The sequence below is a fragment of the Giraffa tippelskirchi genome, chromosome 6 (assembly GCF_054371585.1).
Source record: "Giraffa tippelskirchi isolate mGirTip1 chromosome 6, T2T-mGirTip1v1.2.pri, whole genome shotgun sequence".
Lineage (NCBI taxonomy): Eukaryota > Metazoa > Chordata > Mammalia > Artiodactyla > Giraffidae > Giraffa > Giraffa tippelskirchi.
Window position 1 is genome coordinate 118,102,432 of NC_137280.1, and position 15,328 is coordinate 118,117,759.

The 15,328-nt window shown below is 46.7% G+C and overlaps 1 protein-coding gene and 1 long non-coding RNA gene across 13 annotated transcripts in view; one reads left to right on the forward strand and one right to left on the reverse strand.

Annotated features, from left to right (window-relative positions):
- Positions 1 to 15,328, forward strand: part of LOC145510723 (uncharacterized) — a 69,320-nt gene that overhangs the window by 44,013 nt on the left and 9,979 nt on the right. The window contains exons 2-7 of the long non-coding RNA XR_014057235.1: positions 5,754 to 5,877; positions 6,190 to 6,362; positions 7,115 to 7,357; positions 7,563 to 8,161; positions 8,592 to 8,694; positions 13,364 to 13,415. This is a non-coding gene — a long non-coding RNA (uncharacterized LOC145510723). The remainder of the gene's footprint in view (positions 1 to 5,753; positions 5,878 to 6,189; positions 6,363 to 7,114; positions 7,358 to 7,562; positions 8,162 to 8,591; positions 8,695 to 13,363; positions 13,416 to 15,328) is intronic.
- FSTL4 (follistatin like 4) overlaps positions 7,510 to 15,328 on the reverse strand; it is a 695,167-nt gene continuing 687,348 nt past the window's right edge. For all 12 annotated transcript variants that reach the window (XM_081502830.1, XM_081502827.1, XM_081502826.1 and 9 more), the window contains 2 exons: positions 10,730 to 10,839; positions 7,510 to 8,288 (listed from right to left, as the gene is read on the reverse strand). In XM_081502830.1, the coding sequence (XP_081358956.1) occupies positions 7,583 to 8,288; positions 10,730 to 10,839 (816 nt within the window). In that variant the 3' untranslated portion in view covers positions 7,510 to 7,582. The remainder of the gene's footprint in view (positions 8,289 to 10,729; positions 10,840 to 15,328) is intronic.

Consider the following 15,328-nt stretch of genomic DNA (forward strand, 5'->3'; position numbering starts at 1 on the left):
CTGGGTTGGGAAGATCCCCTGGAGAAAGGAAAGGCTTCCCACTCTAGTATTCTGGCATGGAGAATTCCATGGACTATATATAGTCCATGGGGTTGCAAAGAGTTGGACATGACTGAGTGACTTTCACTTTCTCCAAAAGAGCTCTTCCTCACCAAGCCCCCTGCAGGTCCCTCAGTGATCTGTGGGCCAGTGGTTCCTCTGGGTCCATTTAACTCTTTATAGACTGTGGGCTACATGTGGGCAGGACCTTGGTACAGAGATGGTTCTTGGAAGATGTTGGTTGAACAAGAGAGCGAGTACACTGTGAAGGCTGTGGAGGTGTTCTGGCTGTGAGTAGAGCTGGCAAGCCTACCCTCCTCCTCCAACTCCCAGACCTGGGAATGTGGAGCCTGGGACCAAGTCCTTTGCCTCTCTCCGAGTGGCCTCCTTTCAGCCTGGTTAGGAGGGAATGTGTGAACATTGGGTAGGATAGAAGCTTCTCTCAGCTGTTTGGGGTGGGTCTGATGGTGGGCTGCAGCTTTGCTGTCCCACCACACCCCCAGTCTCAATACTTGGCATCCTGGGGATTGTGAGCCTGAAGGAGAAATCCAGAGTGTGTGCAGTGATAAGCCCAGCCTCTGTGGGCAGTGAGCAAGCCGACTGCTGCTGTCTGCTTTCGACCAAGAGTTTTTGGGTCCTAATGAGATGCACTTCCTCTTGCTTAGGGGGACTGGCCAGACCCCAGATCTTCAGGAAGAGTCTGGGCAGTCGTCTCTTTGAGACAAAAGTTCATGCAGAGCAGAGCCCCTAGTGTGTGTGGCCTGTGCCCCTTGGGGTCTGCAAAGAAGTGAATCTGGAGAAGCTGGGGTTCCATCTTTTTGTCAAGGTGGGTATTGAAAGGAGCAGGTTTACTGGTTAAGAGCATGTGTTTGGCCCTCGAAGACTTGAATTTGAATCCTGGCTCTGTTGTTCTGAGCCTTATTTTTTCTTTTTTTTTACAAAATAGAGATGGTAATAGTACCTCCTGCCTTGTTGGGTGTGGTAAGGTTTAAAGACAGATGCTTACTTAGTGCTTATCACAGGGCTGGGCGCAAAGCAGTTTACTCCCTCAGGAGAGTGGGGAGCAACATCCTGCTTGTGTGATTATGATAGTTAATTTTGTGTCAACTTAGCTAGGCTGTGGTTCCCAGATACTTGGTCAAACACTATTCTAGATGTTTCTGTGTATTTTTTTTTTTTAGTGAGATTAACTTCATAAATATTTATTTGGCTGCTTGCTGGGTCTTATTTGCGGTACGCGGGATCTTTAGTTGTGGCATGTGAACTCCTTCCTACTTGTGACATGTGGGATCTAGTTCCCTGACCAAGGGTTGAACCCCTCAGACCCCCTGCATTGGGAACATGGAGTCTGAGGCACTGGATCACCAGGGAAGTCCCTAGATTAACTGTTAAATCAGTAAAGTTTGAGTAAAGCAGATTAACCTCTGCAGTGTGGGTGGGCCTCATCCAATCAGTTGAAAGTCTTAAGAGCAAAAGACTGAGCTCCCCTGAAGAAGAGGGAATTCAGCCAACAAACCACCTTTGAACTTGAACTGCAACTCTTCTTTGGGTCTCTAGCAGCCGACTTACCTTAGAGACACACACATACACTCTCTCTCTCTCGAGAACTTGCGCTACTGGTCATGGTGCAGTAGACTTGAAGCTCACCAAGGCAGGGACTGTGTCTCCTTTGTGTGACCCTTGGCCCCCTCCCTAGCACCATGTGGCTCATGGCAGGTGGTCCACATGGGTAGCTTGGTGATTACTGAGCACTTAATCCATTCTGTGTCCCAGTTGAAAGTCTACTGCAGTGAGAAACAAGAGTGACTGGAGTCAAGAATGGATTAGTCTGGGGGCTGGGGTGGATTTTAAGGGCATTGCAGGGCAGGTGATGAGAAGTTTTGGACCAGATGTCAGTTGTACATTTTGGGAGCTGAAACTTTGACATGGGGAAGAAATACTTCTGGGATCAGGTGCTTGCCTTTGTCCAGCCTCTTTTTGGACTGGGTCAGAGCAGGGGCCAATTTGCCTTGACCATCATGGACCTATACAGGCCTGGGTTGCTTTAATCAATCCTCACTTTAACAAGTGCACATAGGCTGGCACCAAAAAAAGGTAACGTTTTTCAAGTTTTATTGTAAAATCCTCAGAAAAAGAGCATTTACAATGACGATACTTTATGATAATCTGTGAAACATCTTTATATCAAGTGGTACTGCAAATACATGGCGTGTTCAATACTGTGCAATACGTTAACGTAAACACAAACTTATCCCCAATGCCACATACAGTTACTGTGTTGGTACAAATTTCTACTAAAGTTGATGTATTAAAAATAATTTATATATATTTTATAAATAAGGAACAATTCACATGTGTAGTAATTACAGGAGACCTTTGAGAGATACCAGTGATTACAGAAAATATATTTTGGAGTCTACACAACTGCTCAAAATAATGTAATCTGCCTTGACATGAGAGATCTGGAAGTTTTCTGAGGTGGGGCAGGAGGAGAATCTTAACGGGACAAATGGAGCGTGTGTGTGTGACTTCATATTGCGAGGGTCGTTCACTGCACCATAGCATGACCACAGCGTGTGACACTGCAGCAAAATTCCATGCCTGGTCTGCTTTTAGATCATCTCACGGGCCTTCAGGAAGCACGAGCAGAGGGGGAGAGGGGTGGTGTGCGAAGGGTCCAGGAACGAGAAGGGGCCTGGCCAGTGGCAGGCAGTCAGGGTGTGGGCTGGGGGCACCACAGAAGGCTGTGCTGTGGGTCTGGGGCGGGGCGGGGGGGGCGGGGCTTGCAGACTGCCGTCCCTCACCTCTGTGAAGCAGCTGAAGGAGCCAGGGACCAACAACTATTAAAGCTATGGCAGATGTCATACTGGGCAGCAGATGAAGGTTTAGAGTTAGGAAGTGTTCTCATTTGAGAGCTCTTGGGCCCCATCTCCAGCCAATTTTTCATGGTTGCCATTTCTCAGAAATACTCTTGAAGGTGCCCCCAGGGGGCAGCACTGGCTGGTCCTGCCTTGGTGACAGGTGGAGAGCCACGTGTCCCCAGGTGGGAGTAGAGGTGAGTCAACAGTTATTGCTTCATGGCATGTAGGCTGAGCCCTCTACAGCCCTTTAGGGCATGGCCTGCTCCCTGGGGCCACAGGGGTAAGCTTGGGAAGAGGGCTGTGTGAAGTGTGGTTTTGTGCAAAAACCAAGCACATGCTCAACACTCTCATGCTGGCTAAAGAAGCCTTGCTGTGAATTTTGAAGGTCGGTCCCTGCTCTTCCCCTATCTTCCATAATTTCACACACTGTGTTTGGTTAAATTCCCAGTACTGCTCACAGGAGACCATTATTACTGGGCTCCCAGTGTCTGCTGGGTGGCTAGTGTCTGCTGGGTGGCTTGTGCCTAAATCCTGAAGGTCCAGATAAGACGCTCAAATCCTCAAGTGCCTCGGCAGGTAACATGGTGTAGACTAAAGGAAGTGGGTTGCATTCCACCAGGTATTTGGGGTCTTGTAGTCGCACCTTGAGGATAAATACTATATATTTTCCCCTTGATTCTTTTAAGCCCCTCTGTTCTATATGATCTCTATGACTTTGGAGAGAAATCAAGGCAGCTAATGACTTTCTTGAACAAAACTGCTTTGCCTGTGTGCCGGTCTGAGAGCAAATAGTATAGGATCTGGCCCGATGAATGACTGTTCACTTGTATCCCAAAGCAAGGAAGCAGCATGCAAAGGCCCCTGGGGGAGCTGGTGTGGTGATTAGGTGAGTTGCCCCTTGAATTGTAGGAGTGGTTCATGAGCAGGAGGCTCCAGGCATAGGAGGGAAGTGGGAAAGGCAGAGCACAAAGTGAGGATGGAGGGATGTAACTCCACCCTTCAGGGCTTGGCTGAGATGGCATAGTCTCTATTCCCGTCCTACAGTTTCTGTCTGATCATAACAGACTTCTCTGACAGTTCTGAGTTCTCTCTAGTCTGTCATCAAACTCCAAAGGGCTGTGAGCTAGGGCTTGGGGTTGTGATTTGAGCAGCAAGGGGCTGTGTCCCTATGGGTTCTGATTGCACTTGGAGTGGGATCTGGGGTCCTGGGTGGGGAGAGATGCCAAAGGACTTCGTATCAGCATCATTGTCATCCTACTTCGCCCGTCTGGTGTCTTGGTTTGGAGTGCACATTCCGGGGCGTGCTGGGTGCGAGGAAGAGGAGGATGTGAGGTAGATTGGTGGATGTGTAGGAGAGAGTTGGGAGCAGTATCAGTGCTCCTGGAGGCTGGCTTTTGAAGAGGAGGACAGGGGAGCGAGCTGTGGAATGTGATAACGAAGAGGGTGCGGCATCCATGGTATTTGAATGAAACACACTGTGGAAATGAATCGGATTACTTTTTAAGCCCCTTGTAGAAAAATATATCCATCATGAATCTGTTTTGCAACTCAGTTCTGAAATCTCCATTAGTTCACAGGTTATTTGATCAACAGAAAAGAAATGGGGCCACGCGACGCCAGCTCCAGGCGGCTTTCCTCTGTGAAGACTCAGCTGTTAAAATTCCCTAGGGTGGCAGGTGGTTCTCGGCTTTATCTGGGCTTGAGAGCTGTCCTCCAGGACACTAACCTGGAGCTGGGAGGCTGAGATGAGGTGGGAATCGCAGGGACTGAGCTTCTGTCTCTTGTGCTGCCGTCTCTAGGTCATAGAATCTGAAGCTTGGTATGAGTGTGGCCCCCGCCTAGACTTTACAGGGCTCTTCCAGCTACCTCTGCAGGCTTGGGGAAAATAGCAGGATCTTGGAATGACCTGAATGAATACTTAAGAAGGGAGCCTGGGCCAGCCCCAGGCAGGACTTGCTGGTTCAGTGTTGTGGGGCTGGGATGATGGCATTGGCCTCACTGTGTGTGATTTACACCCAACATTCCTTGTGCAGAAGTCCATGTAGGCTTCTAGGAGGAGACAAATCCCTCTTCCAACTATCAGTCCATGAATGGCTGGGTGGGCTTTTGGACCCAGTACCTCCATGTAGGGTCCTGCTCACTTGGGCAGAAGGAGAATGAGGGTATTATTTCAAATCCTTAACGTCACTATAGGTTTATTTGTGTGTTTGTTAGTCTGAAAAAAATATCTACGTTGAATTTTTCTGCAATGAATTTTATTTCAAATCCAGTAATTTTGAAATAGTTCATTACATGAGTGACTTTTGGGGTGACTCTTTTGGTAAAACAAATATTCCTTTAATGTAAGTATTAGTAGATAGCTGATGATTCGTGTTCATAAGAAGGATCTTGGCTGTTCCATGAAATTTTGTGTTCCATGAAATTCTGCTGGGGCTGAAGTGTGGGAGGAAGAGGCAGGTGGAGTCCTGGCCAGCCTTTCAGTTGGCTGCACTACTGAGAAAACATGGACTTTCCTGCTTTTGTGAATTTTCAAATTTCACAATTTTCAGGGCTGTGATTCCCTTCTATTTAATTGTACCTGAAATGCTGGCAGCAAGACCTAAACTGGCTATCTCTGGCTTTGTAACTACATAGTGATGACAATGAGAGGCTGATAAGCTTTCCACACTTGAAAGTGGAAGGAATAGTGGAAAAGGAACAGATGCTACTGAAGTCACTCCCAGTGGAAAAGGCCAGTTGCGGCTGGACTGATCTCTTACTCAGGAATCGTGTAACACAGAGGGGCTGGTATTCTGGCCTGGCAGTTGGTGGTTTCTTCTTCATGTAGATTCAGAGACTTTCTTTTTCTTCCAGGGGCTGCCACAATTCAGAAGGTCTTCCCAAAGGAAGAAACTTGTGAAAGTTGGAAAATTTCAGTGACAGACGTGCAAGTAAATGTGTCAAGAGATTGAAGCAGGAATAATAACAAAAAAAAAAGGTGAGATGTGTTTTCCATCCATCCCAGTTATTGTAAAACTAAATAATTAGGTTTTAAGGTCAGTTTCCTCAAATATCTACATATTTTATCTTAAAAAATCTGTGAATGTATATGTCTAGGCACACTCCCGGGAGTTTTTGGGGACAGGAGTATGGTGGACTAAGATGCATGAGACATATCAGAGGACTGCTGATACCAGGAGCTCTGTGAGGGGGCAGGTGGACTGGGCAGTTAGGTGGGATTGAGATGCTATATTTCCAGTGAGACAGGGTCTATGTCTCTCTTTCTCTGAAAGAGGCCATTTCTCAGCAGCCCAGGAAAATCATGGCCACATTGGCAGGAGAAGGCATCTAAACTGATGTACCTGTGATGGGACCACACCCCTTCCGACTTCAGGTGGCTTGAAAAATGACCATTCAAACCTGCCGATGCGCACGAGAAGAAGAAAGGCTCCAAGGGAGCCTCTTCCTTGCTGAGATTCTCCGGTACGGGGTCTTCAGAGGGCTCTCGGGTTGTACTTCTTTCATTGCCCTGGAGAGCCCACCACAGCCTGAGACATTCGGGAGTACTGTGGCAGTGGCCTCCTGCATCCTTGTGTGTTCCTGGGGAGACGGGGACCCGTGTGTAAGGAACACTGAAATGTGCTGTTGTGCCGTGTGGAGGCAGGGTCTTGGGTGAGAGCTGAGTGCGAGGGCCACAGGCAGAGGAGAGTGGGATTTTAAAGGGAGAGCCTAAGGAACCCGCGTGGACCCCACCTGAATCCTAGGGAGGGCGGGCGTGGTTTCTGCATTGAGCCTGGAGGCCACTGTTCTACAGGCACGTTTCCAGGCAAGCCTGGTCAGCCCTGAATCTGGGGTACTGGACAGGCTAACACATGTCCCCCTTGAGTGGTGATAAGCAGGCACACAGGGTTTGTCTTGGTCTCTTGGGGTCCCAAACCAGAATGGAGCCTTTACCAATGTGGTGGTCTGATCTGCACTTGGGGGTGTCCGTGATGCAGAGGACCCCAGTCCCCTTGATGGCCACTGTCTTCTTTCTTGCTGTCATTGGGTGTGGGCTGTAGGGTCTTACAGACGTGGCCTAAGGCAAGGAAGAATACAGTTGGACCTGGGAGAGCATCTTTCTGCTTACTAGCATTTGAGATTATAAAAAATTAGTTTTTAATCAAAATTTCCAAAATAAAGTGAGTGATTTCCCCATCCCCAAGATGCAATAAGTCTTGTTGGCTCTCCCTCAGGCTTACAAGTCAAATGGAAAGAAAAGCGAGAAGCAGCTGCAAAGGAGAAAATGAGGTCCAGAGCGAGAGTGGATGAGGCTCTCAGGCCAGGAGGGAGGGCCCTGCTCCTGGGAGCCTCTGGCTTCAGGCTACTCCAGCAGGGTGAAGTCTGGACGGACCCGGTTTTAAAGAATGAGGATGCAAAGGCAACTGACAGAAGCGTCCACCTAGAAAGCTGGAGCTCCTGGTTCCAGGGTGGCCCAGGTAACGTGGCACGTAGCTGGGCGCACGAATGATTCCTTTACACGGCAGCGGGTTCTCATCGCAGCTCAAGGCAGAAATCCTACATCCTAAAACCCACCCGATCTCGTTAGCAGCGCATACCTTATACTAGGAAACTTGCAAGGAGACCAGCGTTGAACCACAAAGCGAATACAGGTTTTTTGCTTTTGTCTGTAAAAATGTACAGGGTGCCTGCTCGAGACTGCTTCATACCTCGCCCACCCACACCACCGTGGTCCCCCCCTTCACGCCCGCCACCTCGCACCGTAGTGCATTCTGTCTCCCGTTGATGAGGAACAGCGACTCCTGGGCGGGTGTGAGGAGGTACTGCCCGAACAGCCCACTGTCCCTCACGATCCTGCGGGGCCCTGCCCAGGCCTGGGCTGGCCCTGCAGGCACGGGCTCCTTCAGGCCCTTCAGCACACCCGTCTTGCCCGTGGACAGCTCTAGGAACAGCAGGTCTGGCTCTGTCTCGAGTGTGGCATAGACATGGTACTGGTCTCCCTGGGTGAAGGAGTGCTGGAAGGCCACATCTGAGACACCCGGGCTCACTTTCAGGTCGTAGAGGGTCTGGATCTCCCCCCGTAGTGAGATCTCCTGCACGTGCAGCTGGGGGCTGCCCGGGGCAGCGCTGACTACAAAGCGCCCATCCGGGGATGTGTGCGGGGTGCCAGTGACCTGGCCGTTGGGTCCGACCACCGCGTCTGTGACGCTGTCGATCAGCAGCTGCGGGGGCGCCTCAGAAGAGCTGTCCTGCCGGCACTGGACGAAGAAGTAGCCACCCAGGTGGGTGTGGGCCATGGCCTGCGGCAGGCAGCCGTGGCTCTGCAGTTTAATGGTCTTGAGGGGCATCAGCGTTTCCAGGTCGACTTTGTGCAAGGCAGGGTCAGACTTGTTGAAGATGAAGCCGAACCTGGGAGGGGATGAAGACTGAGGTCAGACGGCGGGAGGGTTAAGGGATCTGTCATTTGTCTTAAACGCTGGCATCCTTTCTCTTGTCCTCTATCCTTTGCTGATCTAACAGCCTGTTAATAAGATCTCCTATTTTGCAGGAGACTGTTTCATAAGTGATCCATCTATGATCTCAAACCAAGTGCAGTTGAGTTACAGAATGTTCCTGGATTTATTCTCTTATAACATGCATGCATCTTAGAAATGGTGAAGGAGTGGAATTATGCCTTCAGCAGCTCCTCCCTCCGGGGTGTCTTTGATTCAGCTTCCCAGAGACCTTGTGCCAGCTGAGAAGTGGTGGGCCTGTGGCTGGAGGGAAAGGACAAGAGATGTCTGCCCTGACTCTGCCTGCTAGGAGGACAGGACAGGTGAGTCTATTTCTGAGTGGTTTTGTGGACTAACGGGTGAGTCAGAACCTGGGGATGCAGATACAAGAGAACAAGGACAGATGTCTTATCCACGCTCCCTGACCCTCGGAGAGGAACATGAGGGCAGCCTCTCCCTTGGCTACACTGACGATGCTGGTCAGAGGAACCCTGGGCTGGGGCTGAGGACAGCTTTTACCTTTACAGCCAGATGGCCTGGTGCTCCTGTGGTGCCTGCTAGCTGCAGAGCCTGGGGCAAGCTGCTGAACCCCTCTGAGCCTCTGCAAATCGAAAGAGGGTAGTTCCTTCCAACAGCTGTTGGGAGGATTAAATCTTAGAGTGGGTGCTTTACTGTAAGAGGTCAGTAGGTGGTGGTTGCCGTATCTGGACTTGGTGAAATTCCTCTTTGGAGGCTGGCTGTGAGCTGCAAAAGGGTCTGACTCCAGGCAGGACTCACTCTGAGCACGAGAGTCTGCCTAAACCCCTTGCTTGCAGAGGCCTTTGGGTGTTGTGTACACCTACTGGGGTAGAGAAAAATGTCTTCCACAATTTTCTCTCGAATAGCAAGCTACGCCTCAGAGACGGGAAAATGCCCATGTGACGGCATCTTTAAAGCATCCTTAAAGAGCTAGAGCATGGGAAGAGCAGGAAAGAAAACCCCAGGCCTGTAGGAAGCTGTCATGTAAAAGTCACACACAGGCTCTGCAGCACCTGAGTTTGCATGACTCTTGTCTGAATTCAGCTTCTTTAAGGTGGTTTACCATTTATAACCATCTTAGCGGCTCTTCCCCGGGTATTCTCTGGAGTGAGGTGGAGAGGTCAGAAAGTGGTTATTTTCTTCTTTGGGCAAGGATATAAATGGGTGAGCCTTATTTTTACAAGTCCAGCTTCAGCTTGCAAAAATGAGTCGTTTCTTCCTGGAAAAAGGTGCTTGATGTCAGAGTAAAGGAAGGCATAAACACTGCCACAAGACATTTGGGTCTTGATGACTTTATAAAAGGGCACGCTCAGCCTTCTGGCAGTGGTGCCTTGAGGAAGTGTCAAGGTTCTCTGAAAGGAAGAGGGAAGGGCAGTGGCTAGGCTGGGATGAGGCTTGCAGTTGAGGCCACGGCTGTTATTACTAAGCTGTTCTTTTGGATGGTGGCAAAGCAGGCACCCAGGAGGCCTTGTTTCCCTGTGGTCCCCCTGTAGAGCTGTTCTGGGGCCTCTGAGAGGAGCCACAGGTTGTGGTTATTAGAGAATGGGGCCAAAGGAGGCACCGAAAGGAGACTCAGCTTTTTAAAAAAATTTTTAAATGTATTTTTAATTGGAGGATAATTGTTTTACAATGTTGTGTTAGTTTCTGATGTACAATAACATGAATCAGCTATATATATATGTATGTGTGTGTGTATATATATATATCCCCTCCCTCTTGATCCTCCCTAGCCCTTCCCCACCCCCCTCTAGGTAATGTCATCATGGAGCACCAGGCTGAGCTCCTTGTGTAACAAAACAACTTCCCACTATCTAGCTTAGATATCTAAGCTGTCTATTTTACATTTGGTAATGTGTGTATTTCAATGCCACTCTCTCAATTCATCCCCCACCTCCTTCCCCTTCTGTGGGAGAACCACATTTAGTCTGACTCTGCCAGTTCCTGACTGTGTGACTTTGGTCAGTGTCTTCAGTTCTCTGAGCCTAAGTATCCTCATCCATAAAACAGGTTGGAGGACTACCTCTACGAGGTGTTGTGTTTTTTTTTTAAACATATAGCAAGCAGAGGGTACACAATTAACCACAGTTGTTTCCTTCTTTACTGTCCTCACCCAAGGATAAGACCTCCTGACCTCACTGGGCCCCTGAGGGCATTAGGAGCTGGGTGCCTTTCTTAACAATTAAGACAGGGATGGGGCTATTTCTCTGTTCCTTCCTGATGTGGTCCAAAGAAGGAATTGGGGAGAAAGAGAAAGAAGCAGGGCCTCCCCGGTGCAAAGCTGTCCCATAGAGGGCTGAGCTTGGGTCATGGAATAGCTTAGGGCTTGTGGGCCAGTCTCACCTGATATGGTTGATGATGAGGTTTGTTGGGGGAATGAAGAAGTCGTCCACTCCGACAAACGGTGTGCGGATGAGGCGCTGGCCCTGGCCAGTGCTGGCCTCTGTGATCACCTATAACATAGAATGGAAGTCCTTGTGAGGGTCCATCCAAGCGGAGGCGGGGTGGGTGGTGGAAACCTGCAGACCCAGGCACGCTCGGGTAGTGATCCTCTTTTTGGCTGGGAAAAGGGGGAGAGGGGTTTTAAGTAGCGAAATACGCAATGGTGGAGTTATTGACTGGTTCTGTATTTTCCCTTGACACCAGGTGCCTAGGCTGCTGTATTGAGAGTCTCCACCATATGCTGCTTGCAGAGGTGCTCTCTGAGCACTGTGAGTCCATAATTTAATAGAGAAAATAGGCATCTTTCAGAGATGCTGGCTGTATCACTTAGAGTCGGTGATTAGGATGCAGGGGAGGGTTCCACTTTTACAAATGGGACTTGCTGTGAGCAGTGAAGAATTAGGCCCTGTGTTTTGTACAAATTGGTAGTGATAGAGCATGGCTGCCTCTGTTCCCTGGGAGGAGCAACTTTATCCCCTGTGGACTTGGCAAGAGGCAACTTGAGCAGTTCCTTGGTGTGTGTCCCTGCTGTGTCTGTATAAGGGAAGGGTACCCTGGCAGTGCCGGACGGAGCTGAGTGATATCTGGGGTTAGACAGAATGAGAGCATCCTGGGGTTAGATAGGATGGAGGCCCTGCTGGAAAGCCCCTGTGGTCAGGCTGGGCTTTTGTCCACCAGCTGCTGAGACCTTGGCACAGGCAGGCTGGAAACACTGAGCCAGACAGCCTGTGTCCTCTTGCCTTCTGCACGTGCTCATCCGCCTCCAAGTTCTAGGTGATTCCCAGACAGGTAGCAGACCTGCAGCCAGATGAGGGGCTTGGCCAACCTGTGGGCAGTTTTGGCTGGAGGACCCAAAGGACAAGCCCAGACCCTCTTAACAGGACAGAAGGCAGATGCTAGACTCTGACCAGGGAGGGGAGACACATTTTCTGATCTTTATATTGTGACCGTGTATACAGACGGAAGGATTCAGATTTTTGCAGCCTGGGGCTGAGGACAGTCTGTGATGGGGCTTTGTGACTCACAGGGCTTAGAGCTCTGGATGCTTTAACCTTTTAAGAGTGGGACTGCCTCTGGCTCTTACTTTAATGACAAGACAAACAGCACCTGCCCTGCCTCCTCTGGCAGGTTTGAAGCTGGGGTTTTGAGGATGGTGCTTCCTTCCAGGGGTCAACAGGCAGAATGCCGGATTAGAATGATGTAGGCTGGGAATTTTAGTTTTAGGGCAGCTCTTAAGTTAGGTTATTTTCCTGTAATTAAAAAAAAAAAAAAAAGCCGGAATGACATTTCCAGGCCAAGTCCATGGGAAAAAACTTAGAACTAGACATTAAGAAAATATTAGTACTAGGTGAACTTACTTAAAAAAGAGACTTAGAAAGCAAACTTATAGTTGCCCTGGGGGATAGCAAGGGAGTTTGGGATGGTCATGTTCACACTGCTATATTTAAAATGGATAACCAACAAGGACCTACTGTATTGCACATGGAACTCTTCTGTTTATGTGCCAGCCTGGATGGGAGGGGGATTTGGGGGAGAATGGATACATGTACATGTATGGCTGAGTCCCTTTGCTATTCACCTGAAACTACCACAACATTGTTAATTGGCTATACCCCAATACAAAATAAAAAGTTTGAAAAAAATAAAAAGAAAATAACAGTATTAGGAAATTGGATCTTAGAATGTCCAGGTGAAAATGCCAGAGAATTCCAAGAAACCATGTAATTACTGCTTGATATCAGGTCTGTCATTTTAGCTTATAATAGAGATGGAAAATTACAGGCTGTCAGCAGTGTCATTCATGCTTCACCACCCTAACACCCTGTACTCAGAGGTTACTTCTTTAAAACCCACTATCATGAGCCATTGAACTGATATGGGCTAGTCAACCTCATTTCTCGAATGAGTCATGAGTTCCTTCTTAGCCTGTGTCCCAACACATGGCTGGGCATGTTGGTGACTAAAAGATAGCTTTTGAGCCTCTCAAATTTGCTGGATCTATGGGCTTGGTTGGAGATGCAGGCAGGTGGCTGGATATCAGGTGATGTCAGTTGGTAGCATGGGGTAGGGAAGGCTGAGCATCTGCTCCAGAGGGGTGGATGAAGCCAGCTAAGAGGTGACAGCTGGGGAAGAGCAGGGAGCCAAGGTATTGATGCAGCTAAAAACTGGAGCTGGGAGTGGGTGGACAAGAGCCTGATGGGCAAAATTCACAACATGCCAAAGGTTTAAACACTGGCTCCTGGGGGAGGGCTTTGGTGGAACAAGCCTCATTTCTAGAGCCACTTTCATTTTGTCATAGCAAAGTTTGTTTAACCAGTCCCTTAGTGTTAGATATTTAGAAACCTTAGGATAGTATTTTGCATGTTTTGCAAATGTAAATAATGCTGTAACACATAGTGCTGTAACTAAATCTTTGTGCCCATCCTTAATCATGGCCTCTGGATAAGTTCTGAGGGGTCACGTTGCTGGATTGAGGCTTTTGGTTCACATTTCTAAATTGCTCACCACAAAGGCTCTGCCTTTTGTCATTTCCAGGAGCAGTTTTTGCAAGCAGTGGTTTCCTGAACACTATTCCACAATGATGAAGGTAGGTTTATTCAGTTTATTTCATTTTCTTGTCAGAGTGCATTTCTCAGACTTTCTAATTATGGTGATGGTGGGCATCATGGTCTAATTTTTGATATTAATTAAAATGCTCTTAGTGTTTTGTCATTTAGGCAAAATTTGCTCTGGGTTTCTGGGAAACAGTCTTCATTATGTCTTCTATTCCTATTTTTAGTTGTTTTTTTTTTTTTTAATTAAGAATGTCTGCTGTATTTGGTTAAATGCCTTTCCAGCATTCATTGAAAATATTATAGTTTATTCTGTTTTAATTTGTGGTATGAGTAATATTGACTGATTTCCTAAGAGTGAACCATTATTGCATCCTGAGAATTTGTTCCCTGCTCAAGCAGTTAGACGCATTGTTGGGCTCTATTTTTAATACCATGTTGAATTTTGCTTCTGTATTTGTGAGATTAGTTGATAGTTTTATTTTTTAATACTAAGGAGATGTACATTTCCCCCACATGGTCTGAGATAGTTCAAGTGATAGTAAAACTATCTGCATTTGAAAGGTTTGCTACAACTTGGCTGTACCCAAAAGCTCCTCTTCTGCTCAGTTCCAATTATTAATACTATGCTCAGCCTTTCTCACAGAGGTAATGGTAGCACTGGATACAAGTGGTCTGAGAAATAAGATTAAATGATCAACTTTAGGTTTTCATAAATGACAAGATTATGATCCCCAAAGCATTTGCTTACCAATTTCATATGCTTCATTTATCAGTTTTACATACAACTATGACTAAAATATATTTATTTCTAGGATCAATACTAATTTGTTAATTGGCCAACTTCAGTGTATTTTAATATGTTTTAAAAAATCTCCACTCATGACTTGCCTTTTTCTGAATACATATGTCTGAGTGTTCTTGCCTAGGTATTAATCTAATTGAAATTTGTTAAACAAGGCATCAGAAACTTGGCTGTACATTTTTCTATGGTAGATCTTTAATCTTTAAAAAAAAACAAAACCTCTTCTCTGGTAACTATTTTACTTCAGGTTTTCCTTAGGTCAGTTTTTTTCTTTTTATTTATTTATTTTATCAAAGTATAGTTGATTTACATTAATTTCTGCTGTACAGCACAGAGACTCAGTTATACATATATATATATACGCACAATTCTTTTTTATATTTATATAAATATATACGCACAATTCTTTTTTATATTTATATAAATATTATGTCTTTTCTGTGATGGTTTCTTCCCAGGACATTGACTATATAGTTCCCTGTGCTACACAGTGGGGCCCTGTCCGTCCATTCTATATGTAGTAATTTGCATCTGCGAACCCCAAGTCTGTTCTCTGTCAGTCTCTGCTTCACAGAGAGGTTCATTTGTGTCATTGTTTAGATTCCACATATAAGTGATGTCATTTGATACTTTCTCTGAATAGATCAGTTTATTTTTTTCTGCATTTTGCAATCATCCTTTTTTTCTAGGTTTTAAAATCTGCCACCTCAGAGTTGCAGTATACTATTTTACAATTATTTTCATCTTCCTTCATCTGTAGTAATCTTTTCTCACTCTTCATTTTATGTTTTTTTCTTTATCAGGTTTATGAAGGATTTATTGTTTTTTGTTCTTTTTTTATTTCTACTAATTTTGGTCTTTTAAATAATTCCTTCCTGCCAGTTACTTTGTTCTTTTCTTAATTTCTTAATACAAATATATGCTCGGCAGGTTAAGACACAAATATTCCATTGTGTATAGTTTTCTCTCTATCTGGTAGGTTTTGATGAGGAAGAGTCTCTTTTCCATTGCTTTTCAGACACTTTGTAATTTCTTGTTTTAATTTCCTCTTTGCTCCAGTAGCAGTCTAACAGTGTTTCCTTATTAGGTAGGTTACATTTTAATTATTTCTGATTATCAGATAACATAGCCTATAACACTGAC